At 33.8% G+C, this 19,297-nt stretch overlaps 1 protein-coding gene across 9 annotated transcripts in view; it reads right to left on the bottom strand.

Moving 5' to 3' along the window:
• NFIB (nuclear factor I B) overlaps positions 1 to 19,297 on the bottom strand; it is a 257,368-nt gene that overhangs the window by 11,693 nt on the left and 226,378 nt on the right. For 3 of the 9 annotated variants that reach the window (XR_011465172.1, XM_005889569.3, XM_070375899.1), the window contains 2 exons: positions 18,569 to 18,651; positions 8,285 to 8,373 (listed from right to left, as the gene is read on the bottom strand). The exons of 2 other annotated variants lie outside the window; for them this stretch is intronic. Coding sequence is in view for 6 of the 7 variants with exons in the window: in XM_005889569.3 (XP_005889631.2) it covers positions 8,285 to 8,373; positions 18,569 to 18,651 (172 nt within the window). In the remaining variant the exon portion in view is untranslated. The remainder of the gene's footprint in view (positions 1 to 8,284; positions 8,374 to 18,568; positions 18,652 to 19,297) is intronic. 4 more of the 9 variants (XM_070375900.1, XM_070375902.1, XM_070375904.1 and 1 more) reach the window with 2 other exon arrangements.

The following is a 19,297-nucleotide window of genomic DNA, read 5'->3' on the forward strand; positions in this document are numbered from 1 at the left end:
TAAATACCCCCAAGAAGGAAAGTTTATTATTTCCTTGGCTAAACGTTCCTAATTTTGTTTCCATAACATCAACACATAAGTATTAGTATCTCTCCCCAAATGCACAATAAACACTTTTCCTATTAACAGCTAAAATCTGCTGGAAAAACCAATCAAGAGCAGTATAATTAAGTATCAAGTCAGAAACCATGCTGTCCTGGATGTGTGCATTTGGACTGGCAGTTTATTTCGATATAATAGAAATGCTACAGACTAAGTCTTGTGAAAAAAACCCACTTAGGCCAGGGGAAGGAATATAGGAGTGGTATTTAAGTACCCATATACTTACAGATTATTAAATTATTACATAAAAATAATATATCTAAGAATTCATTCATGTATTAGAGCAAAGAAAGCAGTATTTATTAAATATACCAGTTACTAGCATTTACAGAGTGTGTCCTATTTGCCAGGCATTGATCTACATGCTAGAGCTAATTTAAAAGTTTTCAAATCTCATTATACATCTATAAGAAAAGTATGATTATTATTCTAACTTTACAGATGAGGAAACTGAAGCTGGAAAATTGTGTCTTGCCCAACTCCTGCTGTTAGGTTGTAGAAGCCAGAATTTGAAAGCTAGCAGTGCGGTCCAACATTCCTCCCCATTACACTTCACCTCATCTCCCTCTTTTGTGAAACATATTATTTATATTACTAAGCAAGAATTCATAATTTCCCTGAATTACACAAGAGATTTCTATTAATTAAGGTCCATATCATTTAGGCACAATGGAATTCCCTAAAAAGTATAACTTTTCAACACACAAAAAAGTGAATTTTATTTATCTAATTCAAGATGCTTTTCATCTGAGGACAACACTTGCATTTGTTGATGTATATACAGATGGTGCTGCATGTCTGTAAACTGCTTGCTTGCATTCCACTTCTGATGCATAAAACCAGAAGTGAAACATACAAAGTGCTTTACACAGGTCTTGGGTTTCTTCGATTTATTTCCCCATTTTTTAAGGATCATTATTACCATTGGAATGATCCTATTTGCATGCAAGATGATTTCTAATGATTGTTACTATTTGTAATAATCTGTATTGGAAAGCTCCCTGGCTGGCTCTTACCTGAACTGCAAAGTACTCTTGTGGGCTCTCTGGGAAACACCAAATATCATAAACTGCAGGTGGCTCATGGAATTATTCTAACTGCAAGCAATAGCACTTCATAGTAATGAAAGAGAAATGTATTTGTTTCTTAACTAAGTAGGTAAATAGCTTGCTTTATTGCTACTCTTTGGGGACCAACGATTTTGGAACATAACATATCAAATCGGTAGGCCATCAAAGCTCATTAATTTATATTCAGTTGTTTCAGATGTGTTTTGTTATCACGGCATGCTGGATGACATGTTAAATTTACCATGTGTGAGTACTAGCATTTTCTAAGTGAAATAATGGTATATGCTAGTGAAATATGTTATTTAATGAACAGCACAGGGCACGAAGAGTCCTTATGTATGCAGCCCCTGCAGCTAAAGGTCTAATGTGCTCATTCTAATGTCTGTACCGTTAGTAAACAGCTCTTACAAAATCCTAGACCTTTCAACAAGGTAATCAATATACTTGAGAGTAATAAAAACTTATTTCATTAAAATGTTTAGCCATAAGTAAGAAAAACACTCTTCCCCTAAACCGGCCAAATTTAAAAAACAAAACTATGTTAGATACTTTCCATGTTTTAGAACTGAAAATGGCAGAGAATCATTATTGTAAATAAATTACAGTATACAGATGCACATGTATATAACAATTTATGTAGCTGTGGGAGGTTTCAGCCAATTAAAAATATAGAATTATCAGGCTCAAAGTAGTTATTTGATCTCCTCCCATAGAGAATCCTGTGTGTGGATTTCCCTCCTCTTTCTCTAGTCTGTATTCCTCTCTGTCCCCGGCTCCTTTTCAGGGCTATTGTTACAAGTGCTACAGCCCCCTTATTAGCATATGTGAGTCTTCAACAGCAGACAAAATTCTCTACAAAAACAGTGCCTCCAAACAGTGTCTTTCACTAGAGAAAATCACCCTAGGCATACTAAATTAAATAGAAATGTAAGTTTTACACAAAAGCAAAATGTGATCCTTTTCCAGATGCTTTTCCTTTAAAAGCAAAAATCAGTGTTATTTGCACCATTTCACCTCTAAAAGAGAATCATTTTTTTTTTGATATCAGAATTCTGAAGCATAAAATCACAAACGATTAAGGAATTGAACATGTTTTTATGTTATGCCTGCTGCTCTGTTCACATGTACAAAAAAACCTTCTGTCATAAAACAAAAATTAACAAAGGAGAGAATAACTGTAAATTTCTACAATTTCTGAATAGTCAAAATTTGTCTTCTTCAATGTCTTGAATTTTTGCCTTTTTCTCCTTTTGTAGTTTCTTATTACATTTATTACCCTGTTTACTCAATTCATACACTTTGTCATCTAAGTAAATATGACTAAAAACACACTGTATACCTCCTAATAACACTAGCAAACATGAGAATGAAAAAGGGAAGTTATTAAATGGTGCATTGGCCAGTGACAGAGCTTAATTTCTTGGGGAATTAATATATATGTAAATACGGCACTTTCCATTAAACATCTTCAAATAAAGTAGGTGTTTAATGTACTTCTTTCATCGCAAAGGGTTAATCAGCAAGGTTGACATTTGGGAATTTTCTGCATCATGCTCCTCCCTCTCCCCTAGTGCAGCCAAAAATCATCTGACAGGAAACGTAAGATTAAGTTTGTCCTACCTAAGCGAACAAAGAGTGCTCTGAACAGGCCACTCGTTTACTGCAGAGCGGGAACTTTTCTAATCCTGCTGGAATCTGCAGTGCTGCTCAGAAAATATCGTGGAAAAAGTTGTTTTCTTTCCTCTGACATCTTGTCTCTGGTCATCCCATTTCAGTCACACTGCAGATCCTGCTGCTTCTCCCATGAAGGTTAACGTAAAGCTCCAAACATAATCATGTGGAAAATGGACATTATTGATTCCTACGGTCCATTGTTCCCCTATCCTAAGTCCCTGAAGTTCAAGTTCAATCTGGAATTACATCATGTCTGGTTTCTCCTGGTTACCAGACGGCTTGAGACGTGACCACAGCTACAGAAAAAACAAACAGCCTTCTTCACGCTTCGGCTCCCCTATCGATTCAAACGTAAACTTTTTTTCTTTCTCTCAAGTATGCTTCAAGTATGGAGCATGGTTAATTTAGAGATTAAGTTCCAAATTAGATTATCTAATGGCATCTTAATGGATTGCTGACCCATTTCCTGTGGGATGGCAGCATGCAAGTCTGGCTGGAATACAATTAATTTCTTAGGAAGTCTTCTGAAGAGTTTCCTAGATAAAAAGGAAACGTTGTGTTGTGCAAATCTTTCTTTACAAATGGAGAAAGTTAGGCAAAACTGCAACAAATCCCCAATGTATTTTTCAACAGCCAGATTACAGATAACTGTGTGTGTATAAACACCAGATCAAGATTATTTTTAAGAATGCTCACACTTTAATTTTTGGGTTCCTAATAGGTGCAAATAATTTTCATGAAAACGGAGTAGTAATTCTTTTAAATAGAATATCCAAATACAAAGAGCAACAGTAGTTAGCAGCTCTAGCTCCCAAACAATGGTCATGTGCGATTCTGGCTTTTGCAAATTCCCCTCCTTGAACCGGATTCTCCCATTCAGCCACCTCCTTATCAGCATTTCTATCATAGTCCCAGAGTGGTGCTAGGGACCCAGAATGGTGTGTAAAAAGTTGAACATTTTGAATACACGTTAGAGCTGACAGCTGAAAAGGAAATTCAGCACTCTGAGAATAAAGCTCCCCCCCAGGAACTCCAGGAACAACCCAGCTGTTGTACTGTAGTTATGTGTCAAGATAACAAACTGAAAGCAGGAAATGCTAAGCTGGTGAATTTGTAGGGATGGTCTACAGCTAATGTGGAAATACAAGTTAACTCTTAACATTACCTAAAGCCAGGACAGGGGTTTGGGGGAGAATGGATACACGTATATGTATCCTTAAGTCCCCTCACTGTTTACCTGAAACTGTTCACAAGATTGTTAATCAGCTATATCCCAATACACTAAAATGTTTTTGGTGTTAAAGCCAGTACACACACCACCAGCATCACACACATGTCATATGTTTGTACATGACACATGTATACACACACACCCATGCATACATGTGCATGTACATGCACACCATTCATGCATACATGTTATATGCATATGTATATTTTACATACAAACATAATTTGCAACACAATAGTGAAAATTATTTTGTTTAAATATTCATTCTTAGGTCATTGAGGACATATTTTACAAAGAAATGTTTAAAGGATGAAGCAATGAAAATGGTACACGTTTGAGGAGAGGGTTTTGCAAATAGACTTAAATGTATGAAATGAATGCTATTATTCCTTCCTTTTTGCCCTCCTTCTCCTGACCAATCAGATCCAAATAATCTTTACTGGCTGCTAAATTTCTCCTGGGAAATCAAGCAACTCTCTAGAATTGCAGTAATAAACGACAATTTCTTACAAAAACATGTGTAAAGTCACTACAGAATGAAGTATTCAACTCATAGAAAGGAACTGCTAACACGTGTAACATGGAAAATAGCTGATAAAAGTCTCTTCGGTGCCATTCAATTATGGCATCAGCAGAAACACAAAAATCCCACCAATTATTTCAGTAAAATCTTCATTTATTCATTATTTCAGAGGCTGAGCAAATGGTTTGTGTAAACATATCCTTCAGTAACACGCACATGTTTATTTTAGCCATCTGAAGGCTGCTGCTATGTTTATAGAAGCCATCAGACACATACAGCCACTCACTTGTGGCTTTGCCTTTTCTTGAAAGAGGTGAAGGGGGAAAAGAGGGACTGAAACAATAAATCCAGTTTCTCTTTTGCATAAAGTACTCCCTCCAATGTTTTAAAATAACTTTTGTTTATATTATTCTTGGATTGTCCTGTGGCTTTCTTGTTCATTCAAATATATTGCTCTTTCATATTTGATAGTACAAGCTATGTTCTGGCTATAGCTTCAAGAAAGCAAGCCAGTTAGGGAGTTAACTGCTGTATTTGTTTATACCCACATAACTCACAGATGTAACAGTGTAATTTGTCCATATCAGAGGACAAAGCATAGACACAACAGTACTCTCATGAACAGCATAAGCAACTCATCACCTATTACCCTGCTCAGAGCTGAGCCCCTCCGGACTCATGCAGAAGTGAGCACTCTGCCAAGGGATTTCACTCTGGGTTAACTGCAGTACCTGACCTTTGAGTTAGGGGGGAAAAAAAATCACATTTTCAAGATGCAAGCAACACACACACACACACACACAGCTCTCAAAATTCTAATGTCAAAACAACAAAACACCTTCAGGGTTGCAACTTAATAAGTCTGTGAAAACTTTCCAAAGGAGTCAGCTTCAGTTCTGAAGGGAATGTTTATACACTGGGATTGGGGGATGCATGGAGAGAGAAGAGGATGGAGGAAATCTTCCAGCTTTGATTTATGCTCGCATAGCTCCCTGGGCACTTACATTTTCAGTCTCGAGGAAGAAATTGCCTTTGACATGGAAACACCTCTACAGAAGGACGGGCACATGGACGGGCACAAGGAGGTGACCATGGACAGTGATTATACCAAGAAGACAATGGCAGCAAACAGCAATCAAAATAAAACCAAACACTTTCTTTGCCTCGTCCTCTGCTACTGCAAAGTCTCCAGGGATCCACAACAAAAATAACCTGATATTTTCTTTCTTCCATTAGGACAGAGGCAAATTATTTAATTTATTCAGATCCTTCGAAAGTTGTAGGAATGGCCTGAAGATTTTAGATGTCTGTTATCTACTTTAAAAGTAACAGCATTACAGACATTTCTGATTTTTTTTGATATCTTTTTTCAGAAAAAAAACCTATTATGCTTCATAAATAACTGCAAGATGCATATTATAAACCATGCATAAATTATGCATATGTTGTGCCACAGACATGGCCTATGTGTATGATCAAATACAGACTCTACTTGTGCCTATTTTGGATAAGTATAATAAAGCAAAGCAAGCTGCTGTCTCCTTTGAGTTCATTTATTCTGAACTGTAGGGTACTTATTTTAAGAATGGTGAGGGTGTGTATCAGTCATGTACTGTCTGGGACTGCCCACCACAGCATTTCAATAAATACCTGTTGAATGTATGAACGTTTCGCCTGCTATAATCAATTATGCATCCCCTGAATCATGATAAAAAGGGAAGAAACAAACCAGCTACACTTGTCAAGCTTTTTGAAGCATTAAGGCCATTCTACATATCATTATCTACTAATCCCCAAAAATTATTTTGGAGAGAAAAAATAAAATCTTAAATGACTTGGTTTTTTTCCTGAGTGATTATGACCTGAAGCTGATGACCACACCAACTTTTCACCAAGAAGGTGATGTGTAAGATGAATAAAGCTCTCTTAAGAAATGAGTTTGGTCATCATACTAATTCACTCCAGTCCCTGTGTTCTGCGATGATTCATTGTCCACTCACCTTTTCTTTTTGGGAACATCAGTTTTTGAGTTGAAACATTACTAGGACCCAGGTGCAGTTACATTTTAAGTCTCCAGCAATTTATACCCTCATTTCACTTTAATGTACTTTAGCAATACTACCCAGTTTTAGATAAGTAAATGTCAGTCAGTAACCCACAGATTTGGAAACTCACACAGCTACATCCACATTAAAAAAACACAGGCACTTGCCATCTAACTTGCAGCTTTTTCTAAATACAGTAAGGTTTATATGTAGAAATGGGCCATTTAGCCAACCAACAGAACATGGAATGTAAGGATAAATAAAATTATATCCAAACACTGTGTTACCAAGTCAAATCAACTTCTAAAATACTAACAAAGACTATTTAAATAAATAAATAGTTTATCTTCTTTCACTGAGTGTATCTTTTCTTTCTAAGTATACATTGTATTTTTTCCCCAAATGGATGAATAATATAAGTTTCATGGAAAAAATATCAAAAAGGTAAAAATGTATACATTTTAAAGTGGATGTTAAGCTAGTTTCTAAAAAGAGGAAAAGTCATATGGCATTCATTTCAGACAGTGAATTAAAAAAAGTCAACAAGCTTTTAAAACAGAATCTAACTAATTTTCTTAATTTTTACCTGAGTAAAAAGTAGAAATTTTATTAATTTCATTCTTTGAAACTCTACTCTTTTTTTCCTATCAAGCATATGAAGATGCTTTTACAACCAATACTAGAGAATGTACTTTTAACATAGGGATGCTCAGTAAAGAGAAGATGACAATCAGAGAGGAGATGGAAAATTATGTTGGCTCTACTTTTGTTGAACTCCTTATGGGATTACCTCAGTCTTCTATAAATTTTTATCTCATTACATATGATTATATCATGAATTTTAATCATTTAATTTGTCAATTTAACACAATTTGTTCTTTACTGAAATAATTCATAAGAAGTTGAATTAGCATGACCTACTTTCTAAAACCAATGAATGAGACACTATCAAAACTACTTTCAAAAATGAAATTTTAGAGTGATCTTCTCAGCCAACCACATCAATTCTCAGTGATTCACATCAAGGTACAAACAGAAGTTAAATTTTTTTTAAACCAAATTCCTTCTCTAGCTGTTGATTCCAACAATCCCCACCTCCCCCCACACCCACACGGAAATTCATGAGTGTTGCTAATAAAGTTAAATTGACTAATCTGAACATTATTTTATCTTTCCTCCTTTGAGAAGGGAGTAAATGAGTCTAAAATGATTTAAAGTTAACAGTAAAGAAAAAGAGCTGAAAAAAGAAAAATCTATAATGGGAAAAGCCAATATTTTACCCTCAGATAGCTGAAAAGTCTTCCCTAAAACTATGATTTCAATTTTCAGGTCCTAAATCTAAGTGTCAAATAACCTCCTCCCCTCCCCACCCCACCCTCACCAATATTATAAACTGTTGACAACATCTGACAGTGCTCAGAAATTCCAATCATTAATTACTATTTGCTCTAGTCTCCTATTAATTTGAAGTTATATCTCAATAAGAAATAAGGAGGAAGAGGGTAGGGAAAGAGGAATGGTATAGCTAAAACAACTAAAATTTTAATATATACTTTCCATAAAGCTAGTTAGAAACAAACACTGTAGCTCATGTAATTTTTAGGTGTAAGTGTAGGGTTGGAAATAATTAAAATGTTACCTTTGCCAAGTAATTCCCAATGTATCCTCACTGGTACTGGGGTATAAATGCCTGCCGTTTTGATTCATGGTCCAGTCACAAATCCTCAGCTGTCAATTGAAACCTAGCAGTCAGATATGGATCGAGCAGTACTACAGTTTTTAGTATTTAAATGAACACATGCAAACTAGTACTGTACATGGCATTAACCTTATTTTCCCAAGAGGCAACTTAAAAAAAAAAAAAAAAAAAAAAAAGAAAACCTTACTCTGAAAAGCAAAATTCCTAGAATATATTTCAGAAAAAGCTATTGCAATATGCTTCTCTATTAATTAAAGCATACAAGAGAAATAAGTGCTTAGAACATAACAATTAGACATTAATTAGATTACAAAATGAGCTGAAATAAAAGCAAACGTTAATGTTCAATAGAGAGAGATATATCTTAGAAAAAAATTTTTAAGCTTTTAAAAATATATAACATACCAAATCATCTGCACTGAGTAAAATAATCAATAACTTTAAGCATGCAGTTTGCAAAACACAGAAGACATGCAGTTTAGAGGAGAAAGGCCCCACTTTATAAACATTTCCCCTAAGTTATGTTTAGAAGCATCAAGGGATTCAGTTTTAGATATTTACTAATTTTACTCAAACTGGCAATTTTTTTTTTCCATAAAGAGTTGATACTTTATTTAGTTTCTACTTTATTTTAAACTCAGAGTAATGGCATTGGAAATCCTTTACCACATTTGAATAGAGTGAGGAATGCACTGAATACTAGCTGAAACAAATTCTTCCCAGCTCTCCAAATCATCAGCTCTGCCCTTCAGAGGTTGTTCCAGTAACCCTATCCAGCTCTGTTTGGTTAACAGCTGCCCTACAGTGCTAGCAGATTTATTGAAAAGATATATTGCTTATTTTTATGCTTAAGAAAGTAAACTTATCTGGCTTTGGGGGGAACAAAAACACTGGAAAATCATGGTTTTTAATCTGTAGATAGCTATGCTGTAAATTAACTGAATCTCGCACTGAAAAGAGGACTTATTCACAGCAATCCACTAAACCTGGCGTGCTGCTTTTCAGTAAGAATTTCTAGAAGATGATGATTGGAGCCAAAGTCCCTTTAAACTTATGATAAGTTACTTTAATCCTTTCTGATAACAGTATGGCAAAAAAAAAAAAAAAAAGGCTATTAAGAACCTTTCCCTTTAAGACTAGTTTCTACATACTATAATAGTGATTCTACAGTTTGAGAATATTTGGTTTTGCTTATTTTTCTACAGCTCTCTGAGGCTCAAAAATACCATCTAAAATTCCCCAAACATGCATTTTAATTATATCGAGATTTCAGGTAAAAGTAATTATATACATTAAAGAACTTTAATTAATCACATAAATAATTAATTAGTTAAAAAGCTGAAATAGTCCACTTAATGTAGACAGTTAAAAGATATGTAAAATTTGCTTAGGATATATTTCATAATAAGCCATACATCAGGAAAGAAATTATAATGAAAAATATTCTTAAAATGGATCTTAATGCCTGCATAAAGGAGAAAATGTTTACTTGATTCATTTTAAATCAAACAGAACAAAATTTTATGATGTTTTAAAAGTTCTCAACATGGAGCATTTAATCAGAAATGCAATGTAATTAGGCAATTTGAAAAAAATTTTTTTTCAGTAAGAGTCACTTGCCTCCTTCAAAGTGCATTCTTTTCAAGCAATACTAGGAAAACAATCTAAAAACAGTTGAAGGTGTTTGGCTTTGTATAACAATTATCTTAAGGACCACTCATAGATTATTCTGCTGCTGCTAGGTCACTTCAGTCATGTCCGACTCTGTGTGACCCCATAGACGGCAGCCCACCAGGCTCCCCTGTCCCTGGGATTCTCCAGGCAAGAATACTGGAGTGGGTTGCCATTTCCTCCTCCAAGAAAAGTGAAAGCGAAGTTGCTCAGTCGTGTCCGACTCTTCACGACCCCATGGACTGCAGCCTACCAGGCTCCTCCGTCCATGGGATTTTCCAGGCAAGAGTACTGGAGTGGGGTGCCTTCTCCACTCATAGATTCTGCTCTAGTCCTAATTTTGAGTCGGTTAGATATTCTGAAGAACGGAGGGGTATATTTAGAATTACATAATCCTGCTAATAATTAATTTCAGGTGAGTTTCTATGAGTCTCTCAGATTACACTGGAAAAATTTTCAGAAAGAGAAGCTAGCTTCACCAAGCCAAGTGAACCTAAGCATCACTCACTGGTTGGCTTGTTCTCAGCTAACTGGGAACACTACTGTCTCCTTGGAAGAATGCACATGTAAATCAGTTTTTTTGATGTTCATGTTGCTAGTTTTTTGCTTGTTTCTGTTTATTATTCCTACAAAATGTCCACTAGGCTATCTTTGACCACCTGTTGAACACTTAAAATCAACACAGTGTATACCTGAAATTTAAAAATGTTAAAAATTATTTAAAAAAAAAATAAAAATAAATATGAAAATATAAAACTTGAATAAAAAAAAAAAAAATCAACATAGTCTTAGGTGTTTCTTTCCCAGCAGTAGCCTCAAAAGGATTAAACCTCGCTACAGCTCTTCACTTTCAACCAGATTTAAGGTACATGAGAACAAAATATCTTCTTCCAAACAGACAATTATGCTTAAATAAACAAAAAACAACCACTGAACATATTTAATAATAACCTAAATGACAAAGAAATGGGTAGGATATTAATTAGTGTTGACTTCCCTTCAGTTACTGAAAATATAAAATACAACTTAAACTTATTTAGCTATTTAGATTGTGGGCTGGCATTATCAACATTTCCAAAAATTTCTGAGGAGAAATATTTATACCTGTTTATATGTTATAACCTACTTAAGCCAGGTAACTTAATGAAGAGCCTTTCTCTTCATTTTTTTCTTTTATTAACTTCCTTTTGCATAAAGCATCCTTCAATTAATACTTAATAAACTTCATGATTGAACAAAATAATTAAAATAGAAACTGCATATTCACTGAAAATTTCCATGATGCTAATTCCTAACAAAATCAGTTTCTAAGAATCTTGTTTGAATATGATAGTTCTGACTCAGCAAATTTTGAACAGATTCTCAGCTGATGAAAAGTTAATATTAAGTGTATTTAAGCTTCTTTTTGGAAAAGTTAAATATTGTTGGTGTTAGTATGATTCAGAATTCCTAACCAAAATGGATTTTATATTAGGCTTTAAATGTTTAAAATGATAGGTAATAATCTTATTTGAATTTAGGGTTCTGAATCCTCAATTTCTGTCCTGTGAGAGAGTTGGTGTTATGTAATTTAGCTATCAATTACCTTTTAATTAAAATTTTTAAGTGGTACTTAAATATATGCCTTTCATTAACATAAATTTTTTCTGCAAGGTTTCAATAATACCCTAGTGATTTTTCCAATAATTTTTCCTCAAAAAATAGGAGGATACTTCCCCCCACCCCCTGCCCCCGATAGTAACCAAATTTAAAACAGCAGGAGCAAAGTAGTTTAGAAATTTAGTTGAAGTTGTATGTTTGTAGCAACTCTTACATTTGTAACAATATAGACCCTTTGACAGATTTGATTGTATGCATATTCTTACATAAATACACAGATAAAATTTAAATTCTTCAATTTATATGTACCCACAAACATGAAATTAAATTGTTTAGAAAATTAAGGAAAATTTTATATTAAAATAATTATGCCCAGATTTCCAAAAGAAAACAGAAGGTAAGGTAAAGAAGTTAATATTCTCCTTTAAAAAAGCTATGACTGAAGAAATGGGGCTGAATAAGTCCAAACAACTTAAAAAGAAGGCAAGGTCAAGTTTTCACTGCAGATGTTCTTAGGATGACGTTCCCTAAAGGCTCTGGAATGAGAACCTCATTCTAAGTCTAACTCAAATGAGTTCCAGAAAAATAAGGATGGAGACCATCTAGCTTCCTTCAGAAAAATCTGCCTAAGGGGAAACACCTAAGATCTGGATCTTGTCCTAGCCTACAGAGCACTCAGATATTCACGTAGGTAGAATCAGCATTGCCTGTGATTTCAGAATAAGAGTCTGTTTATTCACATGAAGGCGCTCCATTGTTATTAACAGGAGCTTTTGTAAATGCCTGGCAATTAGCTTTGGGAACAAAAGAAAGAAGGTAAGAAAACGTTCTACTTTGCTGGACTCAGCAAATAGGCCCATGTACTAACAGTCTCTTATGATGACAACAGCTCTCAGTTGAACCAGTAAACCATTAAACTGTAAACAGAATAATCAACACAGGCAAATTTATCTTTTCACTTTTTATTTTCCAACCTTACAGGGACCCTCAAGACAGAATATTGAAAGGTGTATTTTATGTTTTTTTAGGTTTCTTCATTTTTCCGGATAGCCCCGGAAAAAGAAAAAGAAATAGATTTTTGGTGTGTGGAGGTGCTTTTGGGGTGGGGTGCTTAAAAATATTAATCCTTGAAAATTCATACTTTCCACTTTCCATACTTTCTAAACTCTTAGATTGATTTTTATTTTATTAATTATCTCCCAGAGAGTAGATAAAATGACTCTGAAGGAAAAGGGTATAGTCTCAGTGAACAAGCAAAATGGTCAAGATAAAATTATGATATAGGTGGAACTTATAAACATATAAAAATGAAAAAGATATTCCAGGTCATCCTGGTACCTTAAAGTCACATCTAATATTACTTCCTGAAGCTTGTGCTTCTTGAATATTTAATTAACATGGTAGAGTTAAGTTAAATGGGTATGCCTAGTTCATGAGCTAAATAAACACTACTGATAAATTGTAAGAACTAGAAAATGAAAGTTTTTTTTATGTTTAAGTGGAGGCTACTTTCACCTGCAAAATTTAAGGTTTCAAGGGAACTTGGAGATCCTATAGTTCAACCTCTTCATTTTCTCTTTCCAAGATAAGAACGCAGGACAGAAGGTTTCAAGGCTTGTCCAAGCCTAGACATGTCCTGCCATGTCAACACTAAAACCACACCTCCTGACTCCTAATCCCTTTCCCACCCACCATACCAGTTTGCTCGTCATTGTTCTTTTCCTACCCTATTTTTCATGTACAGCTCAAAAATTTTTAAGGCTAAAATGTCCATAATTATAAATTTTTATAATTTCCTATTTCCCCCTGATTCTACTTAAAGGTTCTAAAGTTAAAATTTTCAGAAAAGACAATTTTCCCTTTGTGATTGTGTTGACTGAAATTTAAGATTACAGTAAACATAATTTTATTTTTATGCTATCTAGAATAATTTATCTGGATATTAACATTTCATAACCAGTAAGTGAATGAATCAATGAATGATAAAAGCAGACTTTGGAAGGTTTCTTTTTTTTTTTTTTTAAGAACTAGCCAAAAAGCTAAACATTTGCATAGTCATTATTTTGAGTGAAACTTCCTCTAAATGTGTTTCCTTTCCAGCTAGCATATGTGAAAAGTGACCTCTTATCCATTTACATACCTACCCAGAAGTCATGTGATAGGGTTTTACGTCAAGCTGTCAATTATGATAACAGACACAATAAGAACAGCCCAAGTGTTGATAGCCTGCTTCCTGACTTTATTGAAAAGTTTGTTGATAGTCCACTCATGGCCTTTCAATTGCTTGCCTTTAATAAAAGACTACCTTGCCAGAAGTTTTCATATACCTAGCTTTGGCTATGCCATTTGTCAGGACAAATATTATAAAGAGATTTCAATGAATATCTTAGATAAATAAAAAAAAAAATCCTATAGAGGCATTGTCTTAAAAAGGCCATAAGATAGAACAGAAATTTTCAGCGTAACAAGAAGTCCTTTCAAATTCTAGTTTCACAATTAGATCAAGAAAAGTGTTGAAAATATTTTCATAGAAACTAGCCCAGTGATTGAAACTGAAATAAGAGCATCATACAGCCATGCAAGAGATGTAACGTGCGGAAGCCAGGGCACCAAAAAAATCCATGCAACTGAGAAGTAATGGAAGGACTTGAGCTGATTAGGCCACTGACTCATTAATAAGTAGCATTATTAATAAGCTCTAATAATAAGCATATATAATGATATTATAATTTTGAGATATGAAAATAAGCCTTGTATCCTATAAACTAGAGATCACTTGAGTTCGTTGTTTCAGGGAAGGTAAAAGTGACCTTCCATTTGCTCCATCTCAAATCTATATCAAAACTCTTAGTAGCTGGTTCCAATAGTAAACCTTTGTTTCCAAACAAGAAGCTTCTTAGCTACAAACTTTTATTTCTAACCTGCAATAAGGGTTTTTTAAATATGTTGTATTGATGTATGATAGTAAGGATTTAAACTTTTATAATTACCTCACACTCAAGTATAATAGTGACCACCAAATTAACTGATTCTTTTACATTACCAAACTTTCCAGGATAACAAAGAAAAAAGACCTGCAATATAGCAAGCTCATTATGAGGCTGATCAGATTAGAAAGCGGTGCTAATTCAAGGAAGCAGTCTCATACTCACTGTTTATACTAAAATTGTTAGTCTAGATTTATACAAAAATACAATAATTTCTGTATTTTCTAAGCAATACCCAACACTCTGCTATATAATTACCATTTTCCTAGGGAGATGAAACTTGGGAAATGTAGTTTCTTCATTGCCTATCATAATGAATGTGCACAGTGTATTTAGGAAGTATAAGGCAGAAAGGAAACACCACATTTTACTAAACTTCTATGAAGTTAAGCCAGAGAAGAGGTCCCTGACACTTCTGAAAAGGTAAAAAGATATTTTTCAGCAAAGACTAAAGAGTTCAATTTGCCAGAGACCCATGAGTTCTTCAAGCCATGACACCATCTTCCAACAGAAAAGTTAAAGAAAAATGAAGTTCCAATTGAAGTTCTGATTTTAAGATTTCCCCCATGCCAATAGTGAATGCATTAAATAAATCAATCATTCCAAAGAGAATCTGGTTCCAGACCTTGAACAACACTCAAGATTGAGTTAAGAGATAGAGGAAAATTTCAAAGTTCTGATCAGCCTGCATGAGCTAATGATTATAACTAACTAGAGGGCTGTTTTTAATTGAAAATACTCAATTGGTTTAAAGAAATATTTTTGAAATATTCTTTATGACTGTGTGATTTTATTTTTCAGATTCAAATGAGATAACACATTTATAACAGCAGTGAAATTCCTATGTCAGAAGAAACTACTATTTCAAGGCAGTTAGCAACCAGTATTGATCAGTAATAATCATTATAAAAAGGAGCACAGAGATGTATAATTACTAATAACAACTGCATGTTTACCAAGTTAATGGTTATAAAAGCATATGCTTTTAGTATTCAGATCTGCCAAAATGAACATATTACTCTTACCAGTGGAGTACAGGGTTAATTTTAATATTTTCATTCAATTTAAGAAGCCAGTGTCCTTGTACGTTAGAAATAACTACACTGAAAGCTCTGCTTTAGTGTCCTGTGTGGAAAGATTATTTAAAAGATAGTCAAAATTATTCAACAATTTTAAATTTATTGTTAACTCTAATTTATATAGGCTATATTAAAGTTCTTTTCTAAGAAAAAAATAGCACTCAACAATGCACATCAATACTTTTCATAACCTAAAAGGATAAATCTTTATAAAACAGTCGCCAATAAACTGAAGAATGTACCTGGTGACAATATTTATTCTTAAGGGGTCATGTATATTAAAAGCTAAGGGGTATGTTTAAAAGAACTCTCTCAGACTAAAACCATTGCCTTTCTAATTTTGAATTTCTCCTAGCTAATATAAAATGATTGATTACCTTTATTTCATGTACCCCTTGATTTTTCTTTTCATTCATCACTGAGTACTTTAAACCGAATGCATTTAAAACCTGCTGCTAGAAGAGTGGTCTCTTTTAAATCTTTGGAGAGTAATGAAAGGACACAGTAAATCAATCTCATTTCTGCTGTAGGAAAGAGTAACCTTTACTCTGCTGAAGTCATTCAAACCATTTCTGTCCCTCTGTTCCTATACAGTAAACATGAAATTTCATCTCTAGGATTCTTTTAAAATTTGAAAGGATTAAACTAAATGAAATCCTTTAACTAGAGCCTTAGTTTAGTAATATACATGTACAGTAAGATATGCATATATATTCATTTTCTGCTTGTCTTAAATTGTAGCTTATTATGAATTAGCATATCATGCTCTTTCAATTCAAAAAAGTAGCACCAATTCTTTCATTATACAAAGGACAAATTATGTGTTTGTATGGTATTTAAGTTGAACACTGTGTTTTTCATTATGAAACAAATAATTTTTCTTCTAAAGATCAACACACATTATATATTCTATAAATATATATTGCATTTGACCAATCAAATCATATTTATATTGTAAGAGGTCTTCACTTGACATTGTCTACTTAAATAACAAGTGGTGGCCTTTGATGAAAAAAGTTTGTAGTTCTGGAACTCATATATATATTTCAATCTATGTGCTCAGAACTCTATCTACATTCACTAATATTCTCCTGATGCTTATAAAATTTTCTTGATTTATCCTTGGACATGTGAAAGGAGAAGTAACTTTTATATAATCAATTGTTGTGATCATAATTACAAGAGGCTCTAATGATAGTCACAAGTGATAAATTAAAAAATTAAAGCTGCCTTAGGCTAGGACAGGAGGATGGGACGATTTCTTCTAAATACATGAAATTGGTTATCATATTCTAAATGTGTTTGGGGCTAAAGGTTTAAATAATAGAGGCATGATTCTATGAATTAAAAGTTAACTGAAAACTAGAGATGTGTCATAGAGAATACAAATCCCATGATAAGAATATCTCTGAAAATATGTGGAATGATTTGTAAAAGAATAAGTTTCTAAACCTATAAATCCTGCATAGTTTTTTAAAAAACACAAGGAACATATACATTTTTCAAACAGAACCATATTCTAGTAATTATAGCACATTTCATATTATAGCAATTTTAGAGGTGAAAAAAAGCAACATTTCAGAAAATTATGTTGAAAAGCCAATAGCTGGCAAAACCACTAATTATTATTTGGTATTTTCATAACTGTGTACAGATGTTTTTAGTTAGTTCTCACTCTTTTGTTTTGTTTTGCTTTTTTTAAACCTGGCAAAATGTAAAGTATCTTGAATAAGCTATCATCTTTATGATTTTCTCTGAACTCTGCATGTGGTGACCTTTAATATAAGCAGTCTGCCACCTTCGCCTGCAACTGGGCAGGATTTGAAAATTCCACGCGAGGCACAGATATGCATGATTAAACTAGGTGGACAGGTCTAGAACAAAAGAAGCTGACATGAGTACCTGTACAGGCTTGTTACATCTGTAAAAATTCAGATGCACATACAATGTATATTATAAATTAAGAGTAAACTCTTTCTGATTCATTATAGACTATTTTTCCATATGTAATATTTTGCACACTGTTAATTTCAAACTGCTCTGCTATCAAAACTTGAGAGCAGCAAACATATGCATCATAAAATACATTTAAATTTGGAAGTGTTTAGAATTATTTCTGTCATCCTATAACTGGAATCATGGGATGTTTTTATTTGTATGGTCCATGCTTTTGACTATGGCTAATTTGTTTATAAGCTACCATTAATCCTGGCTGTATATTTTCACAGTTTGGATAAACACTTCATTTGCATTAAATTTACAGCATTAATGAGATGTGAAATTTAAAATGCTACTTGAAACATAAATGATGTACGAAAGCAGAACCAAAAAAAGTGTTTTATCACATCTGAAATCAGTAAACTAATTTAAACCTATTAAAATAGGAATGATGCGTTGCCTGAGATTTCAGTTTCATAATTCATCTTCTTGAACCAAAAAAAAACAAAACGAGGAGTAGAACAACTAGAAACATGTAAGTGTTCAAAAACAGGAAAATAAAACACAAACTGTGAATTGTGTTGTATTTCTTCTACTCTAATGGCCTTTTAAATAGTTGGCAATTTTCATCTTGGAAAGCTATAGGCTGTTGGTAAGTTCTCAATAGCCAATAAGATTGAGAAAAATATTCTAGCTGAAACAACTATTTTCATGGATGTTATGGATATATGCTACAGAGAGGGAAAAGGTCTTGAGCCAATTTGAGAAACCCTGCTTAGAGAGACAGGAAACAAAAGATAAATGAGAAAATAGTTTGGAAAATGAAATGATCAGTTTCTTTCTCAGAAGTCCCGTGAGCCCCATTCTAAGTCCAGATCTGAGAGACAGCATGGAGAAAGCACCAATGCGAAAGCGTGGCTACACCATCACACCTGGTGAAACTTGCCCACCTGTTGCTGATGTAGGAAGGATGGGTCTCTTGGGCTTAGTCCCACATATCGATTGGCTTGAGATGTGCCTGAGGCTGTGTAGGCTGATTAAGGAAGAACAAAAACAAAGATAAAAATTGTGAACTATCAAATGAACACCTTGTCCACGTAAAAGAAACCCAGAGAAGTGGGACTTGTAACAAAAAAAAAAAAAAAAGTGTATCTCTATTTCTCTTCTCTTTTGTGTGAGTGAATACCAAGTGACAGATGATAGTTGACCTCAAGTCTGGTTTATCCTTCTCCACCAAATCTATCCAGGAACCATATCCTATCCTTTGCTGTGGGCATCTCATACAAACTCTAGTTACAGTCTTGCAGGAGTACCAAAGACTGGCTAAGCAGTAGAGTCTTTTCTAGATGTAACTTTTTACTAGATATTGGGTGTCTAGCAACAGAATAATCAATGATGGTCTGTGGTTCTAAATGTAAAATCAGACTGAAAGTCTGTTAGGAAAAAGTGAAAGCTTTAAATGATGGCATTTAAGCAGATGTACTTGATGATGCAGGATGAAAAATGTCTTACTAAAAAGAAAAGTTAATATTATTAACATGAAGGAGAACTTTTATTATATTTGATAGTACATGTTTCTGGAAAAAAAAAATGATTTCTTTTCCAGAAGTACAAAAAGTCAATCTTTTGTGATTGATCCAGGGAGGGAGTTGACAGCCCCTTTTAAACACTTGGCCACC

This window comes from Bos mutus, chromosome 8 (genome assembly GCF_027580195.1).
Source record: "Bos mutus isolate GX-2022 chromosome 8, NWIPB_WYAK_1.1, whole genome shotgun sequence".
In the NCBI taxonomy this organism is placed as follows: domain Eukaryota; kingdom Metazoa; phylum Chordata; class Mammalia; order Artiodactyla; family Bovidae; genus Bos; species Bos mutus.